At 62.0% G+C, this 21,120-nt stretch overlaps 2 protein-coding genes across 2 annotated transcripts; both read left to right on the top strand.

Annotated features, from left to right (window-relative positions):
- Positions 1–309: 309 nt before the first annotated feature.
- On the top strand, positions 310–14,405 carry PLEKHA6 (pleckstrin homology domain containing A6; the record flags this gene model as incomplete). The annotated part of the gene is made up of 21 exons (XM_080358193.1): positions 310–411; positions 506–610; positions 696–768; positions 1,444–1,544; positions 3,045–3,181; positions 3,369–3,860; positions 4,223–4,733; positions 9,026–9,094; positions 9,452–9,532; positions 9,724–9,873; positions 10,009–10,104; positions 10,387–10,498; positions 10,655–10,794; positions 11,426–11,575; positions 12,121–12,247; positions 12,356–12,465; positions 12,640–12,822; positions 12,956–13,120; positions 13,324–13,457; positions 13,581–13,723; positions 14,290–14,405. 21 exons carry the CDS (start codon positions 310–312, stop codon positions 14,403–14,405), a joined length of 3,297 nt encoding a protein of 1,098 aa, XP_080214319.1.
- A 2,983-nt stretch (positions 14,406–17,388) lies between these two features.
- GOLT1A (golgi transport 1A) lies at positions 17,389–18,753 on the top strand (the record flags this gene model as incomplete). The annotated part of the gene is made up of 5 exons (XM_080358544.1): positions 17,389–17,413; positions 17,974–18,065; positions 18,175–18,353; positions 18,476–18,539; positions 18,715–18,753. The coding sequence occupies 5 exons, from the start codon at positions 17,389–17,391 to the stop codon at positions 18,751–18,753; spliced, it is 399 nt and encodes a 132-aa protein (XP_080214670.1).
- Between the last annotated feature and the right edge of the window lie 2,367 nt (positions 18,754–21,120).

The raw sequence follows: 21,120 nt of genomic DNA, 5'->3' as shown, positions 1-21,120 counted from the left end.
TCAAAGGGTTTCTTTGGGGTGGCAGGGAATGGGGGTGCTAACCACCGCCCGCTGCTGTCTCTCGCAGCCACAATGAAAGGCGGAACACGTTCCTGCACCCAGTGACGGGACGGGTCCCCGAGGAAAACTCAAGACTTGACTTGCAAAAGTAGGTTGGCTCCCGTCTCCTCCATTTTGGGGAGTGGGTTGTTATGGGGGCCCAAGGTGGGCTGGGACATGGGGGGCTGGACGCCCGGGACTGGCTGCTGTGGGACACAGAAACGCAGCTCTGCTGACCCAGCTCTCCTGTGCCGCAGACCGACCTTGGACATGTCAAGCAAAGTGGGCGGCAAGCGACCGGTGACCACCACCAGCGAGCCCTCCAACCACACCATGGTGTCGGAGGTGCCCCCGGAGCGTCCCGGAGGCCGGGTGGGTGTCTGGAGCCGTGTGACATGGCAGGTGACAGCAGGGACGGGGTGCTGGGACCCCCCAGGGACTGAAGGGCTCCTCTCCCCCTCTGCAGGCTGCACGTACCTCCCGCAAGGGCATCGCCTTCGGGAAGCGCTCCAACTCCATGAAGAGGAACCCCAATGCTGCCGTGACCAAAAGCGGGTGGCTGTACAAGCAGGTACCAGAGCTCGCACCATGCCGGGTGCTCCGGGGCCGGGACACCCCCCGCCGGGTGAGCTGCTCTCACCGCCGCTCTCTCGCAGGCCAGCTCGGGGGTGAAGCAGTGGAACAAGCGCTGGTTTGTGCTGGTGGATCGCTGCCTCTTCTACTACAAAGGTGCAGCAGCAAGTACCTGCCCTGGATGCCCCCATGGCTCATGTCATAGAATTAGAGAGTCATTTGGGCTGGAAAAGCCCCTCAAGGTCAAGTCCAACTGTTCCCCCAGCCCTGGCACTGCCCCATGTCCTGAGAACCTCATGTCCGTCTGTCCAACCCTCCAGGGATGGTGACTCCAGCACTGCCCTGGGCAGCCTGTTCCAATGCCCCACAGCCCTTTGGGGAAGAAATTGTTCCTAAATCCAACCTCAACCTCCCCTGGCGCAACTTGAGGCCATTTCCTCTGCTCCTGTCACTGTCCCCCTGTCCCCAGTGGCCACCAGCCAGGCACCTGCCAGCAAACCCAGGACTGTTCCCGGGCTCGGAGCAGGTTTTGCCAGCATGGACAAGGGCTCCGGGGGTGCCATCCTGCCGGGGAGCAGTGGCCGTGCACAGAACCCTTCTGTGCGTGTGTTTGGCACCCTGGAGACCCAGGGGTTAATGCCTTCCCTGGCAGCTCCTGGGCTCAGCCCTGGCAGCGCAGGGCATGAATTACTGAGCGGGCTGTAGTGAGAGCCCAGCGCAGAGCTGCCGGGAGCACCAGGCAGCCATGGCCCCTGTCCCCACAGCAGCTCCTGGGGGGCAGTGGGGGCTCCCAGCCCCTCCATGTGTGTAACCCCTGCACTTGCCCAGTAGACGAGAAGGAGGAGAGCATCCTGGGCAGCATCCCCCTGCTCAGCTTCCGCGTGGCGGCCGTGCAGCCCTCCGACAACATCAGCAGGAAGCACACGTTCAAGGTCAGCGCCTGGGTGTGCCGGGGCTTGGTTGGGATGGAGCACTGGGGCAGTGGTGATGCTCGCGGGGTCCCCGCTGCTCCCTCTTCTTGCTTTCTTGGTGACGGGGCATGGAGCAAGTCCTGGGGATACTCTGTGCAGATGTGCCTCCTGCTGGGGAAACTGAGGCACGAGTGGCACAAAGCAGCATCTCCAAGGTCATCACTCCCCCTAGAGCTGCTCTTGGGCTTTGCCCCTTGGGGTGCCCTGTTGCCCCCAGCCTGCGGAGATGCTCGCCTGATGCTGGACCGACGCACAGGCTGGCGTGCACTCACATACATTTGTGCAAAAACCTGCACCTTCCTGCAAGAGCCGGTGCCTGGGGTGCCCATAGGTGCCTCAGAGGAGTTTTTCCAGTCTAAGGGATGGATTTTTGTAGCTGCCACCCTTAAACCTGCATTACTGTGCCAGTGTCTCTGCCTGCAGCTTCTGCGGGTGAGAGAGAGAAGTGACCTGGAGGTGCCGAAATGTCTCTCTCGGCTCATGACGCTGGTGGGGAAAGAGCCTTGCAAAGCTGCTGCCCGTGTATTGAGCTCTGCAGGCTCGTGCCTGCGCTTCCACCTGCACACGGGAGCTGTGGGGAATGGTTCTGTTTGGTAGAGAGGGTCCCGAGGGCCGGGAGGTCTGAGCTCCTGCCATGCTGCAGCTTGACCCTTCTCTGTTTCCTCCTCTCCTTGCGGACGAGGATCCCCGGACAGGAGGTCTCTCTGCATCCCACCACACCAGCCACCGCCTAGGTAGTACCTTCTTGTGTCTGCGGTGCATGCAGGAGCGCGAGGGACCTGCAGGCTTGCCGGCACGCTCTGCTCACCCCGCTCACACTAATCCGGGGCTGAATCGCTTCGGTTTCAGCTCTTGCTCTGGCTGCAGGGCTGGTTTTTAGAGCAGGAGTGCATGGGGGTTGCAGGAGGTGACCCCGCGCCTGGGCACGGAGGCTGCATGCTCTGGGGAAGGTGGGAACCCAAGGGAAGGGATTTAATAAGACCACCATTTTTTTTTTTTAATTTAATTTTTTTAAGAGATTTAGACCTGAAAGTCTTTCGGGGTGAAAAACCTCCTGCTCCCTTTTCTCTCTCCCATCCCTTTCCACAGAGGGGGAAGGTGGAAGCTTCAAAAAGGTCCTAAATAGCCAGACCTGCCTTCCAGGTGAAGGGTGGGCACCAACGTCTTGCACCAAAAGCAAAACATTTTCCCCAAAAAATGCTGTCTGGGCCCAGAAGCCACCTTCCCCCTACCCCTGCATGAGTGACAGCGCTCCGACCAGCGCTGCCGCTGTCACGGGGATGGGGACCCTTCCTCTCGCTTGGTGCCGCTGAGGGCGCACGTGGCTGCGAGGCTCGGCCGGGGGGTGGGAATGGAGCTCTCACCCTCCCGTCTGTCCCCCCCGTTCTGTGCCCCTCACAGGTGACGGTGTGCTGGGTGGAGGAGACGCCGGCGGGTAACGAGCAGTCCCTGTCCCCCCAGGCCGAGCACGCCGGCATCCGCACCTACTTCTTCAGTGCCGAGAACACAGAGGAGCAGGAGTCCTGGATCCAAGCCATGGGCGAAGCCGCCCGGGTGCAGATCCCCCCCACTCAGAGGTCAGCGCCCGCTGTCCCCCCGTGTCCCCCACTCCCCTGGTCTCTTGGAGGTGGGGCAGAGGGGCTGGAGACCTTCTGAGGGGTCCCTCTGGAGAGCAGAGCTGGGGGAGCGTTGACCCCAAGGCTCAGGGAGGGACAGGACGTTACCAGCCGCACCGGGGCATTGCAAAGGGAAGGTGACCCTGTCCCTTGTCTCGGCACCCTCCAGGCATGAGAAACCTGACTCGGAAAACATCCCCCCCAGCAAACACCACCACCACCCCCACCGCAACGCTGCCCAGCACGAGCACCCCAAAGCTGAGCCCGATGCCAAGACCCGCGGGGAAGGCGATGGCCGCGGCTCGGAGAAGATGGAGAGGAAGTCGGAGAGGATGGAGAGCAAGAAGGAGCCCTTGGCCAAAGCCAACGGCGTCGCCGGGCAGGAGGTGCCCTCGGAGCCCGGCAGCCCTTACCCCGAGGCACCGCGGGTCCCGGCGAGCGCGGAGCGGCCGTCCCAGCCCAACGGGTGGCCCTACGCCTCGCCCAGCCGCCCCGGCAGCACCGCGTACCCCCCTCCCGACGGCGAGAGCGCGGCCCAGCGCCGGGGCTTCGCCCCCCGCACCAACCCCGACAAGATCGCCCAGCGCAAGAGCTCCATGACGCAGCTGCAGCAGTGGGTGAACTCACGCCGGGGGGCCATGCCCCCCGAGGAGCTGCAGAGGTGAGAGCTGATGGGGATGGATGAGGGCAGAGCGGGGGGTCCTGCTCCTTTTCTCCAGGGCTTCCCCTTAGGTGATGCTCTGGGAAGGTTTTTCCCCTTCCCATCTGCTTTCCTGGGGTCAGAAAATCTCCTCCCTGGGCTGTCGCGGTGCGCCAGTTCTGAGCTGTGTGTGGGACACCCCGAAAAGCTGAGCAGGGTGGGTTTTGGAGGGGAGGCCCCACGGGGTCCCTGGCAGGAGGGGTCCCAGCCAGCTTTGCAGACGCTGCAGTCAGAGCTGCCCGCTCCGGGGCTGTCCTCTCCCACCCCCACCCCTGCTTGCTGCCCACCAGCCTGACTCTCACAGCTCTTTTCCCCCCCAACAGCCCCACCAGGTTTTATCCCGTGTCTCGCCGGGTCCCCGACTACTATTCCCCCTACTCACCCCAGTACCCCGAGGATTACCAGTACTACCCGCCAGGGGTGCGCCCCGACAGCATCTGCTCCATGCCCGCCTACGAGCGGGTGAGCCCGCCCTGGGCGCTGGAGGACAAGCGGCACTCCTTCCGCAACGGGGGTACCTACCAGCTCCGCGACTGGAAGGAGCACCCCGGCTTTGGCCGGCAAGACGTCCCGCTTTGGCTACCGGCGCCTGGGAGGCAACCGACTTATTTAGACGAGGTGGACGCGGCGTCGGGCTCCCTGCGGCGGATGTCCCTGCAGCCCCGCTCCCGCTCCGTGCCCCGCTCGCCCAGCCAGGGCTCCTACGCCCGCGCGCGGGTTTACTCCCCCGTCCGCTCGCCCAGCGCCCGCTTCGAGCGGCTGCCGCCGCGGGGGGACGACATTTACGCCGACCCCACCACCTTCATGATGAGACGATCCATCAGTTCTCCAAAGGTAACTGCCCGTCGGTGCTCGGGGTGCGCAGGGTTGGCGGGGGACGCTCGCTGGGGATGTCCGGGCAGGGATGCTGCGGCACGGTCTGCTCTTGCACGTGCTCTCTGGCCTCTCTCATGTGTCTCTGGTTTTGGGGTGGGGGTGTCTCCTCTCTTCTCAGTACGACTATCTGGGTGACAGGCGGCCAGTCCCTGCGGGAATGTACCCCTACCACTACCCGGCATCCCCCACCGTCCACGACAAAATGGTACGTAGACCGCGGGTGCCGAGGGGGGTGAGCCCCGGCGGAGCGGGGTGCACAGAGACCCCAGGGAGATTGGCCAGCGCGGGGGCTCCTTGCCTGGACGGCCGAGGAGGAACCACTCCACTCCAGGGCAGCTTGTCGGGTCAGAGCTGGGCTGCTCTGGGGCTGCTGGGGACTGCAGGTCCTTTTATTGGCCATACTGGAAGGAGACCCTTGTGGAAAGGCCCCCGGTCCCTGCCCTGCAGCCCCCGGGGCAGTGGGACCCCCATCCGTCCCGCGGTGCTGAGCCTGGCGTACACCCCGCACCGCTCCCCTCTCGCTTCCTCACCCCTGGCTACAGCCGCTGCTTTTCCTGCCTCGTGTTTCCCCTCGGAGCGCTGAGTGGCCGGAGCTGGTGGGGTGAGGTGTCCCCAGACCACAGGCAGGACCGGCTGTTGCAGGAGGGAGAAGCGCAGGTTGCCATAAGCCGCCCATGCTCATCCATCCTCGCCAGCCAGGGCTGCAGGGAAGGGCTGTGCCTCGTCCAGGCACCGCGAGCCAGGAGCAGAGCAGGTCTCCGTGGGGCACATCGCGGCAGCTCCGTGCCAGGAGGAGCCCAGCTTCCCCAGCCGAGAGGTCTTGGCGTTGCCGTAGCCTTCACCTAACCGCTTTGCTTCTTCTTTTATATGTTCTGTGTGTTCGTTTTCTTGCCGCATGCCTGCTGGCTCCTGGTAGGATGAACTTTTAGACCTTCAGTTGCAAAGAAACCTAGAGTATTTGGACCAGCAGGTAGGCAGAGCTGGCTGCAAGCCTCATGCTGCTTCTGTCCCCGTGTGCCCCGTCCCCAGCGGCGTTCTCCTCCCTCCCAGCGCAGCATCTCTTCCCCTAACATCCATCCTCACCCTTCTTGGCATTAAAGCAGCACGAGTTGTCTTTGGTTTGCTTCTTCCATCCTCCCCGTCTGTAGGGTCACTCATTTTGCTTGGCAGAACGATCTCCCAGGTGGTGCCTTCTGTGTGGGGTGTTGGAGCCACTGGGAGGTTTTGGGGGGGATCTGGGGCAGCTTCTCCTGTTCCGGGGGCCTCAGGGAGCTGCCCCTGGGGGGCAGGGCGGGCACCCAGCTCAGAAACCCTCCCCAGGTCACTCTGCACCGCGCTGGCTTGGGGACACAGGTGCCTGGTACCAGTGTGGCCGTGTCCCCACACCCAGCAGTGCCTTGGTGGCTGCAGGGGTCGCAGGGCTGGTGTCCCCCATGCCGGGGGTGCTGGGTGAGCCGTGGGGAGCCAGACAGGTACAAGGTGGTTTTGGTGATGTGCTGGCCCTGTTCCCCCTCAAAGGCGAGAGGTTTGATGCCAGGTGGGCACGAGGCTGATACCAGCGCGGCAGCTCTGGGGTTTTTGCATGCCAGGGCTGTTTGGAGGAAAACTGTGAAGTGGCTCCATCTCAGGAGCACTGGGAGGCACAATCCAGCTGGGAGAGATGCTGGGGCTGGTGGGGTGGGAACCGCAGGCAGGGGAGGAGGTCGAAGCTGGGGACAGGAGCCATCGGCCCGTGCTGCGGCGCAGGCGCTCGCCTGCAAAAGCCAGGCTTGCTGCCCCAGAGACAATCTCGTTAGTCTGCAAATCTCTGTCCGTGCAGTAATCGCCAAGATCTGTGTCTGCCTTGGAGCAGAGCCAAGGGCAGGCAGGAGCACTCGCCGCAATAAAAGCTCTCTGGATTATTTCACGGCCATTGGCAGCAGCGCTTGCTCTGCAAGGCTCTTTAAAACACTCCTTAAAAAGGCTTTGCATCTCCTCCTCCTCTCCCACTGACCTCTGCAGAGGCTCATTTGGAGTAACACTCCCAAGTATCTCTTTTCAAACAGCTTGCTGCTTTATTTTCTCTCTCCTTCCTTGTCTGGTCGCAGGGTGGCTCCCTGGCTGCGCCCCACCTTGTTACCTGCCCCCAAGTCAGGCTTTGGTCCTTGGTTTGTGTTTAAACTGCTGTCACCCCTTGGACCTTGAGCGTCGTGGCCACAAGGCACGAGAGGCTGCTTTCACATCGTCTGTGCTGGGTCCTGCAGTGATTTTTTGGACCCAGGTCCCACCAGGTTGCTGGGCAGGGAGGGGGACACTGCTGTCCCCAACCCCAGGCTTCAGTCACCTCCCCTATGCGCAGCCCCAGCTCTGTGGCTGGACAGGGCACCGAGCTGTGTGTCAGCATGAGGAGTGGGGTCTGTCCGTCTGTCTGTCTGCTGGGACCACGCCGTGTGCCGCAGCCGTGGGCGTCTCTGTGCCAGCCTGTGTCTGTGTGGGCACTTTGCTGCCGCCCAGCTCGGGGCTGGCTCTGTTTTATCTGTATTTTCCCTTCAGTAAAGTTTTCAGGGCACGCAACCAGCCCAGGACGCTCTTGAGTGCACAAAAGGGAGCAGCAGCGGCCCAGGCAGCTGTCCCTGCACGGCTCGGGCCCCTGGGACATCTCTTGGAGGTGGCATCCTGCAGCCGATGCCCTGAGCCGCTCTGGTGTCACCCAGCGCGTCCCTGCTGACCTCTCTGCACTTTCCTCCCCTGTCTGCCGTAGATGAGCGAGAGCGAAACCCTGATCAGTATGGTGAACAGGATGGTGGAGACCTCCTCCCCCAGGGCTCAGCTCTACATGCAAGTAAGGCCCTGGCCGCGGGCCCCGCATGGCAGCCACGCCGGCCACCCCGCGCTCATCCCGAGGTCACCTCCTGCCATCCCCGAGGTCACCTCCTGCCATTGCCACTCATGCAGGCTCCAGCATCCATGCAGCTCCGGCACATCACGCTCTCGGGGACCTGCTAGTCCATCCCAGGCTTTGCTAATCCATCCATGAGCCATTAAAACCTGGTAAATCCTTGTGCTGAGAGCGCGAGGTGGAGACGCAGCGGTCCTGGACTCGTCCTCCTCGGGGCTGGACTCGGGTGCTTTGCTCACCCTCTGTTTGCTGTGGAATGTTGATGAGAAAAGGGGAAGGTGTGGGATGACTTAAAGCCAGGAACCCAGCCCAAGGCTCTTCAACCGAAGCAATAACTCCCATAACAGGGAGGTGAAACAGCCTCTCACCCCCCAAGGCTCCGCAGTTTTCAGTTCCCTTGCCTGGAGAGGCTGCGGGAGCATCGGGATGTCCCTGCTCGTGTTGAGCTGCAACTCCGAGCGCAGGCAGGTCCTGCCACTGGGGCATGTGGCTGTGGGTCACTGTGACCCGCAGCCCATCGTGCTGCCGGCCCCGGGCAGGGGGTCCCGGGCCCCCGTGCTGCCCAGGGCAGCTCCTGCTGGGCAGAGACCAGGCGATCGCTGGGTTTTCCAATGGCCAGACCGTGCCTGTTCCCATCTGCCGTGCGTGGGGACCGGGATGTGCTGGAGGGCGAAGCTGGAGCTGCTGAGATGCTCTCACTGCCCCGGGGCAGCAGCATCCCTATGTCTGCCAGGCTCTGCCCCCAGCCTGCTGGGCATTTCCCAGGTTCAAGTCTATTTGCATTGTCCTGTAGTTTTAAATGGCTCTAAAGTAGCATCTTGCTTTCTAGCAATAAAGATCCCCTTCTTTCTATCTTATGCCTTTCATCTCAAGATCTCAGAGGCATTTAATTGTTGAGGTCCCATTAGTAATTTAGATTTCCAGGAAAGGAAAATGACTCACAGAGAAGCCGGATGGTAAACAGCTCCTGATGCAGCTGCTGATTTATCGGTGTTTCGACTCTGCTAAGTGGGATTACAGCTTAATCTTTCTGCCTTTGTTTCCCTGCCTGTGACACGGTGGCAGTTACACGCCAGGCGGTTAATGATTCACGAGCACGTCTTTAACTCAGCTCTTGGCATCCTGCGGGAGGTTGTGTCCGGATAATCCCCCTGGCTCACCCAGCCATGGGCGCTGGAGGTGGGGAGGGAGGTTGTGCCTTCATCCCAGACACCCAGCAGGGCGAGAGCTCCAGAACCAACATCCCTGCAGCACTCGCTGCCTCCCGGCGATACCGGCATCTGCCCGGCCCGGGGAGCACCCGGAGCTCGGCTCTTTCCTCTCGCCGCTCTCGGGAGCCCGGAGCTGGGCTCACCCCACACTCTGCTTGCAGGTGACACCTTTCCCAGAGACCTACCGGGAGACGCTGCACACCTACAAGATCAGCGAGCAAGACACCGATGTAAGAGCAAACGCCTGTCCTGCGGGTCCTCTGCTGTTGTCCCTGTCCCCCGCAGCAGGTCTGCTGTCCCCACAGAGAGATGGGACCTGGTGTTGCCCAGGGACTGAACTTAGCTGCCTGCTCTTGCCCCATGTCCTGTGTCACCCTGGCTGGGGGTTGAGTCCCTGCAATGAGAGCAGTGGGCTGGAAACCTTCCCCAGGACCATATATTGACCCGAATCCACGAGCCATGTCCTGGCTGCATCTTGTCTCTGCCAGGGAACTTGGCCCTGGCTGAGCACGGAGCCATTTGCGCGGGTGAAGCCCATCGCAAGGCTCTCATCCTCCCCTCCCTTTCTCTTTCCCCCCCGGGGACAGAAGCTGCTGGGGAAGCTGTGTGAGCAGAACAAGGTGCTGCGGGAGCAGGAGAGGCTGGTGCAGCAGCTCCGAGCAGAGAAGGTGCGTGGTGGGCGGCTCAAGCAGCTGGCTGGGGACAAACCTGGCTGCACGTGGTGCTCGTGACCAGGCAGCACCTTTGTGGTGGGGAAGTGACACATTCTGCTGTCTTGGGGACAGCTCAGCAGGAACATTTCTGAGCTGGGGGAGATGTCCAGGCTCTCACGGCTGTGTCCCCGTCTTGTTCCTTGCAGGAGAGCCTGGAGAGTGCCCTGATGGGGACACACCAGGAGCTGGAGATGTTTGGGAGCCAACCCGCCTACCCGGAGAAGCTGCTGCACAAGAAGGAGTCGCTCCAGAACCAGCTCATCAACATCCGTGTGGAGCTGTCACAGGCCAGCACGGTAACGGGGTCCCCATTCCGTCAACCCCAAGCGGCCGCCAGGACTGTCCCCCACCCCCATGGTCCCTTTTCTCCTTCCTGTAAAAAATATAAACCTGCCAAAGACTCCCCCTAATCCCCTCATCTTCCCCCCCAGGCCCTGGCGAACAGCACCGCCGAGTACGAGAGCCTGGAGAGCGAGGTGTCCGCCCTGCACGATGACCTGTGGGAGCAGCTGAACCTGGACATCCAGGTGAGCAGGGCGGTGCCATCCCTGGGGTTCCCCCACCATCCCCAGGGTGCTCCCCACGCTGCTGGGTCTCTGTAGAACCCCCAGCCCACGGCAGGTGCCTCGGGGTGCACAACAATGGCTCCTGGCAGGAGATGAGTGGTGGGTGTGGTGGTTCGGACCCCCTGGGCTGTGTCTGCCTCGGCTGAACGCCCCCGGGTCCTGGGGTGCAGCAGAACTGGGGTGCAGGGGAGCAGTGGGAGTGCTCTGGGGTGCTCTGACTGCTGCCTTTTCTCTCCCCTCCAGAACGAAATGCTCAACCGGCAGATCCAGAAGGAGATCTGGCGGATCCAGGACGTGATGGAGGGGCTGCGGAAGAACAACCCGTCCCGCGGCACGGACACGGCCAAGCACCGGGGTGAGCGCGGCCCGTCCCTGCGCTGGCACGGCACAAACCCCGGTGTGCCGCGGCATGGGGCATCCCCGGCGCCTCTGCTGTCACGAGGCAATGGCAGCACCCGCTTGGGAAGATGGAGGCCGTGGTGCACACACTTTTTTCTGCTTCTCTCTGCAGTGGCCATCGGCCCCTCGGGGACGTACAGCTCCAACAGCCCTGCCAGCCCCCTGAGCTCGGCCAGCCTCACCAGCCCCCTCAGCCCCTTCTCCCTCGTCTCCGGCTCCCAGGGCTCGCCCACCAAGCCAGGACCCAGCGAGGTGAGTGATTGGGGGTGTCCCCAGGGAGCCCTTTGCCACCATCGTGTCCCCAGCCTGGCCTGAGCCCTCGCTCTCAGTGAGGCCGGGCACAGAGCACAGCTGGCTTTCCTCGTGGCTCTGCCTGGGGACACCGTTTTGGCCACCAGCACGGGCTGTGGTGACCCTCCGTGACATCTGGATCCATGGGCTTTGCAGCCCTGAAGGCTGAGTGTTGCTCAGCTCCAGCTCCTGCTGCCACCACCCTCCCGTCTCACTGCCCATGGTGACACCAGCGCTGCTGGACCCCGAGCTTCGTCCATGTGAAGTTTTGGGTGGAATCTGGGGGCTCCCCAACCCCGCCTGGCTGCACGGAGGCGGTGCCAATGTCTCCTGGGAGCCCCTCACTCGGGCAGCCCCCGAGCCCTGCCTGGCCTTGGGGACATGCAGCAGCGAAGGCAGCATGAAGCGCTGTCCCCTCTGCGTGGGGACACGAAGCCCGCGGGGCCCCGGGAGCGGCAGTCGGCTGCTCTCCCTCCTCCTCCCCTTGGCTCGACGCTTCCACTGTGTGTTGTCTCGATCTTTTTCTAACTGTCTCTTCCTTCCCGGCTCTCAGTGTCTCTGCTCTCTCGCCTCACGCTCCTCTCCACCCCAGGAACCAGGTCCGCCTCGACCTCCCCTCCCCAAGTCCTACGTCCCCCTGGAGTCTCCTCCGACCGTCCCTCCGCTTCCCAGTGACAGCCGCCCCTGGCCGTACCCCAGCTCCCCTTCCTGGCAGCACAGCGGCGAGGCCAAGAGGGGACAGGTACCGACACCTCTCTGGAGCGGCCAGGGCTCCCATCTTCTTCCTCACCGAGACATCGGCTGGCAGGGGCTGGGCTGAGGCAGGCGATGGGGCTGCGCTGGCCGAGGGGACTGGGACAGCGCAGAGGTGCCACTTGGCCAGGGGACAGCAGCATGCGGCTGGTAACTGCCCTCGCCAAGGGAAGGAATGGGCAGTGTCCCCCTGGCAGCCTCACCATGGCCATCCTGTCCCCAGCAGGTCTCCTGCACCCACATACAGCACCCACTGGGTGCCCCCAAAGCTGCTGCAGCCCCACATCAGCCCCTCTGCTTTCCTCTGCCCTCACCTCTTTCACTGTCCTTCTGTGGCACTGCTCCCCCTGGCAAGCTCTGCCGATGGGGCTGACCCCCCCCAAAACTCCTGTCTGCATTTGGGAATCCCTGGTAATTCCTTGGCGGTGGAAGGGACTGTGTCTGCAGGCTGCGTGTCACCCCATGGCTGCGGAGGGCAGCGGGTCTGTCCCCAGCCAGGACAGGGTCTCACTGGGGACCTGCTTTCCCTTGCAGCCCAAGCTGAGCTTCGAGCAGAGCAAGAAAGAGGCACAGCGAGCGGCCCCCCCCGGACCCCCAGCAGAGGGGCTCCCGCAGGGCCGGCAGGAGCAGGAGGCAGACAAGCAAGCGGCTCTCAACAAGGGTACGGCGCCGGGGGTGGGGGGTCCCCTCCCGCGAGCTCCCTGTGCCTCGCTGGGCCCCTGCCCCTGGTCCCCGGGGGCTCAGCCTGATGTTTGGGTTTGCTCCGCAGTGGGCATCGTCCCCCCCAGGACCAAGTCTCCGGCGGAGGAGGAGGTGATGCCGGCGGCTGGCGTGGCGAGGAGGAGCACCGGCGGCGTGGCCAACGGGCTGGGCTCTCGGGTAGGGCTGGGGCAGCAGACCGGGGGCTGTGTTACAGCCTGCAGCCTCCTCAGGACCCCCGGGCTGTTTCAGCATGTTCCCCCCACCCCAAGACGGGGCTGAGCATCCCCACTGCAGGGGGCTGTGGCACGGGGTGGATGTGGGTGCGTGACCGTGGGGCTGGGTTCCCCCCAGGAGAGACCGAAGAGCGCCGTGTTCGCCAACGAGACGAAGGTGAAGATGAGTGTGGAGGAGCAGATCGACCGCATGAAGCGGCACCAGAGCGGCTCGATGAAGGAGAAGCGGCGCAGCCTGCAGCTCCCCAGCAGCCAGCAGCCCGACACCCCCGGCACGAAGGCACCCGCCTCCTACAAGGTGGTGAGTCCCTGCACCGGCCGCGGGGCTGGGAAAAAACAGCTGTTGCTTTGCAGAGCGACTGAGGTTCCTGATGGAGCAGAGGGGACGCTGGGGGCTGGGGAAGGGGACAATGTGCCATCCCGGTCCCTCGCAGGTGCGCCGGCACCGCAGCATCCACGAGGTGGACATCTCGGACCTGGAGGCAGCGCTGCGTTCCGACGACCCCGGCAAGGTCTACGAGACGCCCCAAGAGGAGATCGCCCGACTGCGCAAGATGGAGCTGGAGCCGCAGCACTACGACGTGGACATCAACAAGGAGGTGAGGACGAGGTGTCCTGGGGGAGGTGGCAGCCTGGGGCATCCCTCCCTCCGCACCCTGTACCGGGGGTTGATCCAGCTCAGAGTGCCTGGCCAGGGGCTGCCCTGCCCAGGCCGGTGCTGGGGGAGAGCGGGACAGGTGGGTGCTGGGCTGGGGACGGGTCCACAGCGCTGGCTCAGCTCAGCCCTCTCCTCTGCACCCAGCTCTCCACGCCAGACAAAGTCCTCATCCCTGAGCGGTACGTTGAGCTGGAGCCCGATACGCCACTCAGCCCCGAGGAGATGAAGGAGAAGCAGAAGAAGGTGGAAAGGATCAAGACCCTCATTGCCAAATCCAGGTGAGGCTGCCGTACCCCTGCCCGCCCCAGCCGTCCTGGGGGCTACCCGCGTGCACCCCTTCCCCAGCCACGTGTGTCCCATTGAAACTGGGAGTGGGTGCTGATGCCGGGCGCTCTGTGCAGCCTGCAGAACGTCATCCCTCTGAGCGAGGGGGAGGTGGACGCCCCCCAGGACCCCGAGAGCCAGCTGCAGGAGCAAGAGAAGAGGATCGAGATCTCGTGTGCGCTGGCTGCCGAGGCCTCGCGCCGGGGCCGCATGCTGTCGGGTAAGGAGCAGGGCGGTGCGGGGGGTCAGCGTTGCACCAGAGGACACTGAGGTTGGATCCTGGGGACAATTTCTTCCCCAAAGGGCTGTGGGGCATTGGAACAGGCTGCCCAGGGCAGTGCTGGAGTCACCATCCCTGGAGGGTTGGACAGACGGACATGAGGTTCTCAGGACGTGGGGCAGGGACAGGGGTGGGGGAGCGGGTGGACTCGGTGGTGTTGAGGGAATCTGGAGCCTTGTGAGGAGCGTTGGCTGCAGGATGGCAGCGCCTGGCCATGCAGTGCGCGGTGACACGCCGAGCCGCAGCGAGCATGGTGACATGCCACAGCTGAGCAAGGATGGTGGCGCTGCCCAAGCGAGCATGGTGACATGCCATGCCCTGTCCATGAGGAGCCCTGCGGGGACTCACGTGTGCGTGCCAGGGCCAGGCACCGCTGTGGCTGTTTGTCCTGACCGCGCTTGCTTCCTCCCGTCCTTCCTCTCCCTCTCCTCCCCTCCGCTAACCTCTGGCTGGGTCTCCTCCATCCCCTCGCCGCTCCAGCAGCTTCTCCCATATCTCGTTTCCAGCTCAATGCGCTACCCCAAGCCCTCCCACCTCCCCAGCCTCCCCGACTCCACCGACCAACCCCCTCTCGTCTGAACCATCCCGGGGCGCCGACAACAGCCATTTTATGCGTGTCTGAGCCATGAAGTAAGAACCTCTTCTCTCCTACTTCATCCCACGCTCTCTCCATCCGGGGGGGGCTGGATGGGGGGTGCCTCTTCTGTGCCTGGCGTTATCCATCGCTGCTTGCTCCAGCTAATGTCTCTCCAGCCACGTCAGCCCCATCTCCTCTCATGGACTAAGTGCCAGTGTCCTGCAAGGCAAAGCCCATCCAGGCTCAGCCGGGACCCGGCGTGGGCAGGGGGCTCGGCTGCCCCAGGCAGGGGGGCCATGCAGGGAGCAAAGGTGGGGAGTCTCGGGGTGAAGCTCTGGGGATACCTGCCCTGGCATGTCCACATTGGTGGCTGCAAAGTGGAAGATGCGGCGTCCCCCTGCGTGGTTGGAGGTTCCTGCAGGGAGCTGGGCGTGTAGAACCGGGTCTGTGGTAGGTTTTCCTCCGAGCAGGGCAGGAGAAGGGTCTGTGGGGTGGGCACAGGGGCTGCCCCAGCACTGGCCACCCCACACGTAGCTCATCCCCACTCTCCTCTCCCTCCAGCTCAAGCCCTGGCTGCTGCCGGCACCAGCAAGTTCCACGGGGCCACGTTTTAGTGCCCTGACGTGACACCTGAACCTCTCGCCATCATTTTCGGTTCTCCCGGACCCCCTTCCCTCCCACCGGCGGCGAGACCACCCGGCAGAGCCGCCCAGGGGGACACAGCACCAACGGCACCGTGTGGGTGCCAGGACGTTGTTTGCCAGAGCGTGGTCCCCAAGGAGCCCCTGGGCTACCGGCCAGGATGGGGACATATCGGCGGTGTCCTGGGCATCAGGCTGGCGTGGACAGCGGGCAGGGCCATCTGCAGCGGCTGTGTCTGTGCCAGGGCAGCCCTGGGGGAGCGTAGGACACCCCGGGCTCCCTGTGCTGATGTGTTGGTCTCCCAAAGGTCTGTAAAATGGCTTTTCTGGACAGACCTGCCAGTTCCCACCAGGGATGGTCCTTCCGCTGGACTGGGATGCTTTTAGTATCTGTCAGGCTGGGGGGGGTCACTGGCAGAGCCCACCTCGTTGCTCATCGGCTTGTGGCTCAGCAGGAGGAGGAAGGAGCCATGTCAGGGACAGGATGGATGGAGATGGGACTGGGGGGACACAGTGGCCGGGGCACCGCAGGCACGGAGCAGGAGGTCTGGGCAGGGAGGGGGACGTTGCAGGGGAGCGGAGGGGCAGTGGGGGTGAGGTGGGATAGCGAAGCCGCGGGATCGGCAGGGACCCCTCTGCGGGTGGATGGGGACGGTGACAAGGAGGGGAGGGGGCTTGGAGCCAGGTGGCAGCAATGGGGCTCGTCTGCGGCGTGGGGAGCAGCACCCCAGCTGCCCCCCCATCCTGTTGTCACCTCTGTCCCCTGAAAATCTGGCACCGCGTCTCAGCCCGAGACGTCGCCATTGCACTCCAGACTCTTTGGCTTGTTTGGTTTTCCTGTAGCGAGTTTACCCTTTTCTGTAACTTTCTGGAGGGGGGGAAGAAAAGCGGGTTCTGCTGAAGAGTGGGATCCCACGGTGCTGGGACGGGGTGAGGAGCTGGAGACCGTCCGTCTGTCCGTCCTGCAGCTGTTTCTGACCTGGCCTGATCCTGAGACCCCAGGACCCAGCCCTGCACCCCCCACACCCCCAAATCCCCGTCACCCACCGTAGCAATACTGTAGGATCCCGGAGTCCCGCTCTGCTCCCGAGCCTCCCGCAGCCCTCTTAGCTCATAAAGCTGGCCCTTTATTTTGCTATTACATGCCTTAATATATGTTTTATGGAAATTATACATTTATAATATATATCTATATTTGTTTTTCTCTTCTTTTCTGGGAGGTACTGTTTTGTGCTAAGCTCTCTCTCCGCAGGGTTGTTGGCACCAGCCCTGCCGGTGAGTTACAAAAGCAGATTCTTTGCCAATTTATCAGTAAAAAAAAAAAATTAAAAAAAAAATAAAAAAAATATTTAAATATATATATATTTTCTGCTTTTATTAAAAGCAAATTTATTTAAAAATAAAATATAAAGAGACTGTAAGTTTTAAGAGATGATGCATTTATTTCCCTGTCCCCGAGCACAGCGGCGGAGCGGCCAGGGACTGTGGACCCGCAGGCAGCAGTTTCTCCCATCTCTGGGGACCCAAGGGGACGGGAGCATCCGGGTGCTCCTGCCCCAGGTGTGAGCTCACCCGGTGCGCCGGGCCCCCGTGTGCCCCACTGTGGAACCCGCTGCTCCTTACTTTGGGTTTGGTTTTTTATTTTAAAGAAAAACAACAACCTTAATTTTATTTTGGTTATTATTTTTCATAACACTTCATATACCAGTGACTTGTAACCGAGAAAGGATTTGCATCGGGAGGAAATCTATTTATGCACTGGGGAGGGTGGGAAGGGGGCATTTGTTTTCTGGGTTTTTTTGCTAGTGGTAGAGAAATAAAAGTATCTAAGAGACAATGAGGTGTCGGTGTCTTTTGTGTAGAGGTGACCTCAGGTTACGATTTTAATATTAGATGGTGGATCAGTGGCTATAGCGTCTCAACCAGCAGGAAAGGGTCTCGCCTTGCCGGGGGCTCGAGCCAGGGCTGGTGGCACCTTCTCCTCCCCCTCCCTGTTGTTTGGGGGGTTTGTTTTCCCAGTGGGATTTATTTTTGCTGTAGCTGCTCATGGAGGAATAAAACCCACATTTGTACTTGCCAAATTGGTGTAAAGCTGAGGGATGAAAGCCGCTGGTTTGGGAGTGTGGAGCTGGTCCCTGCGCCTGTTCTCAAGGGACCCGCAGCCACCTGCGTCCCCCTGTCCATCCTTGCCCAGGGGGGACCTGTGGCCACCAGCCCCTGCGTGTCACCCTGCGCCACCGTGTCCCCCAGCAGAGGTGCTGCCGCCGCGGGGCGGGCGCTGCCGGGCTGTTAATGATTTGCGGGATGACGTGGGGACTAAAGGGCTTTCCAAGGGTCACTGCCGGGTGGCACCTGGAAGCGCGGCCACCCTCGCCCAGCCCCGCAAGATGGTGTCTCTGAGCGACTTCCAGCGTAAGCGAGGGGGTGGGGGTGGCCCGGTGACAACGCCTGTCCCCATGGGACTGATGCGCACCCTGGGGATGCTCCGCAGCACCGAGTCGGGGCTGGGAGCTGCTGGCTGGGGTTAACAGGGAGAGGGTGCGGTGGGGAACCCCATCGTGGGGCGGGGGGACGGGGCAGGGCTGTGTTCACTGGGATCCTGCAGAGGCAGGTTTGTCTTCACCGTCTGCATCAGGAACAGCAGCTCAGAGGTGCTTGGCTGCTCCGGGGGGCATCTCCAGCCTCCCCCACCACTGCCTGCTCCCACCAGTGTGCTGCCGCTCAGGAACATGCTGGAGATGGTCTTCCCATGTATTATTTCTTTGTGGTTGATTCTTAATCTGGAAGCCCAGAGGGGTTTCTAGGGTACCGACAGCCCCCGCAGAGCTTGGAGCAGGTGGGAAGTTGCTTCTAAGCTTTGGAGATGAATCTAAAGCACATTTCTGGGAGGAAACGGGCAATGTGACCATGACCTGAGACGGGACCTGAACTGTGTGCCTGAGCCTCCACCTCAGCTCTCCTGTCCTCCACAGGGATCGGAGTGGGACTGGTTGGCTTCGGCCTCTTCTTCATCTTTTTTGGGATGCTCTTGTACTTCGACAGAGTGCTCCTGGCCTTTGGGAACGTGAGTACGGGGGGGGGCGGGATTCCCTGCAGCCCGTGCTGATGCCCACGATGGAGCAAAAGGTCCGTCTGGGCAGGACTCCTCAGACCCGCTGCCTTCATCCTCCCAGATCCTCTTCCTCTCCGGCTTGGTCTTCATCATCGGCTTCAGGAGGACCTTCACCTTCTTCTTCCAGCGGCCAAAGCTGAAGGGCACCAGCTTCTTCCTCGGGGGGGTCCTCATCGTCCTCATGCGATGGCCGCTCCTGGGGATGCTGCTGGAGGGTTACGGCTTCGTCATCCTCTTCAGGTCGGTCCCACAGCCCTGGCCATCCCAGCATGGGTGGGAGAGTGGGACCAGGCAGAGCCCCTGCTGACCCCCCCAGCAAAATCCTGGCACGGAGCTTAACAGAGGCTTTTGTTTCGATACAGGAGTTTTTTCCCGGTGGCTTTTGGGTTTTTGGGCACACTGGTAAACATCCCGGTGCTGAGCAAGGTGAGCAGGGTGCTGGGCAGGGCTGATGTGACCCTGCAGGTTTGCAGTCCCTGGGTGACACCGATCCTGGTCACCATGGTTGGGACCAGACAGAGAAGGTCACCGCGGTCTCCCCACACCCCCCAGGGATGCTCTGCAGGATTTTCCTGCTGATCAGGATCTGTGCCTGTTGCAGCTCTTGCAGAAGGTGGGAGACAGCAGCTCCATGGTGTGACCTGCGGGACGGGCCACGTGGCTGGAGATGGGACACCACGAGCGAGCCCTGGGTCCGGCTGTCCTGTGGTGAGCTGTCACCTCCCTCGGCCACGGGACACTCGGGGCTGGCCAGAGCCACCCCCACCATGGGGACGGAGCCTCGCTACCCCTCCTGTGAGCAGCTCCTGAGCGAGGCTCCAGGGACCAAACGCAGTGCCAGACAGGCTTCTGGAATTATTAGCGTTATTTTATTCTTTTTGTCTCCCCCTGTTGAAAGATTTAATTAAAACGTGTGTCTGAGACTCGGCTCAGCCTGCGCTCCTTTCCTGGGGCTCAGGGCTTGCTCCAGCTCTGGCATGTCCTGGTGTCACCAAGAGGCATAGTGGCCATGGCTGGAAGTGGCACAGGGGCTTTCCTATGGCCATGGCTGGAGGTGGCACAGGGACCTTCCCATGGCTGTGGCTGGAGGTGGCGCAGGGACCTTCCCATGGCCATGGCTGGAGGTGGCACAGGGACCTTCCCATGGCTGTGGCTGGAGGCGGCACAGGGACTTTCCCATGGCTGTGGCTGGAGGTGGCGCAGGGACCTTCCCGTGGCCATGGCCCCGGCTGCCCTGCCCACAGGCCCTGGTCACGGCAGTGGCCATGGCGCTGCCTTCCCACGCATCCCACGGGGCCGTGGAGAGCAGAGCCCGGGCAGTCACAGGAGAGGGCAGGGGAGGGTTAGGAAAACACCCATTAAACCGCATTAACATTTCATGACCTGATCGGAGAAGAGTAAATTACCCCCTTCAAACTCAGCAACCATGAAAAAGCAAGTGACATATCTGGGGTTATTAATTAATTGAGAGATGGTGGGATAGGAGAGGGGGCTGGAGCAAATCCACAGCATTACAGTGATGATATCTCTGAGTGTCACGGACCAGGACCTGAGTTTCCATCGACCTGGTTCCTGCGGGATGAGGCCAGGACGGAGCAGAGCTGGACCCGCTGGTGGGATGGAGCGGTGGGAGCTGCGGATGAGCATCCCCTGGTGCGAGGGCGGCTGCTCGCCGCACGGCAGGACCCAGGGCCAGCACGGCAGGACCCGGGGCCAGCAGAGCAGGACCCGAGGCCAGTACTGAGCCATCCCAGCTGAACTGCGGGTGGGTTTAAAGGAGATACTCTGTTCAGGCTACAGAAACTCCTCTCCCCAGGAGCGCAGTCAGAGAACTGGTTGGATAACTCAGCAGGTCTGCGCGATCAGAGACACGAGCGAAATGGATGCGCGCCAGGTTTCTGTGAGCACTTGGGAAAGCCGGGTGCAAGCAGGAGTTTAGTTAAAGCAAGTCAATCACATCAAAGCTGGTCCCTGTGCAGATACCCTTCTTAACTCGCCAGAATTAATTAGTGAGTTTGAGTTAAACCTGCTCGCTCTCGATGGAAGCGCAGGCTGGGGCAGCCGGTGGCAGCGAGCAGGGGCTGCAGTGGGTTTGCACAGGTGAGAGCAGAGCAGGAGCTCAGCTGAGCTGGGGGGCTCATGGGGGCACCCAAACCCCAGCCCGGCAGCCAGGCTGAGCTCCCAGCAGCTATAAAGCAGGGCAGCCCCCAGCTGGCTTTGGTTGTTTTGCATCCCTGGGGGGGTCTGGCCCAGGGGAAGCTGCTGGTTTTGAGGAGGTGACTTGACTTTGAGTACAAATCACAGCAGGAGGCTTTCTATAGGGGAACAAAAAGGGTGAGCAGCTTCCTCAGGTGACCTTGGCTGTGGGTAGGAGGAAGGTACAAGGTGGGTTCATCCTGATGGTGTCAGGACCAGCTTTGGTGATAAAGCCCAGGGGTTCGGAGCAGAGTGAGAGCTGCTTGTGGAGGAGGGATGGGGAGGAAGCAGGAACTTGGATGTTACACAGGTAAGCGAGGGCTGCAGCCAGTGCCCAGCTGTAATTCCTGGCTTTACTTCACCCCAGCTGAAAACCTGGGCTGCAGAACAGCTTCTCCTGGCCAAGCTTCATCTTCAGGGCTCCACCAGGACTGGTCCTGGAGACATCCCATGCGGGGTAACACGATTCCCCTGTTCAACACCCCATCCCCATGGCAGCAAGTGTGGGTGAGCAGGGTATGTGTTCCCATCACTTCGCCCTGCTGGGAAAACCCAGCGGGGATGGAGCAGCATCCCTGGGTGGCAGTGAAGGACGTGTCCCACCAGGGGACGTGTCCCCCCAGGACACGGAGTGACCGGGCCGGGCTGGAGCTGCCCCGGGGATGGCGCAGGCAGCAGCGAGCTGGAGCCGGCCCTGCTCTGCCCGGTCTGCGTTTCTGGAGCCGATTGCAGGGGAATGTTTTCCCTCTGGTTCAATAAATCGCGGATTCAGTGCGCCCTGCCAGAGCAGTTCTGGTTTTAAGCAAACACT

The sequence above is a fragment of the Nesoenas mayeri genome (assembly GCF_963082525.1).
Source record: "Nesoenas mayeri genome assembly, chromosome: 23".
Taxonomy (NCBI): Eukaryota; Metazoa; Chordata; class Aves; order Columbiformes; family Columbidae; genus Nesoenas; species Nesoenas mayeri.
Note: the sequence above shows the minus strand (reverse complement) of the source record. Positions and strands in the feature narration are given on the sequence as shown.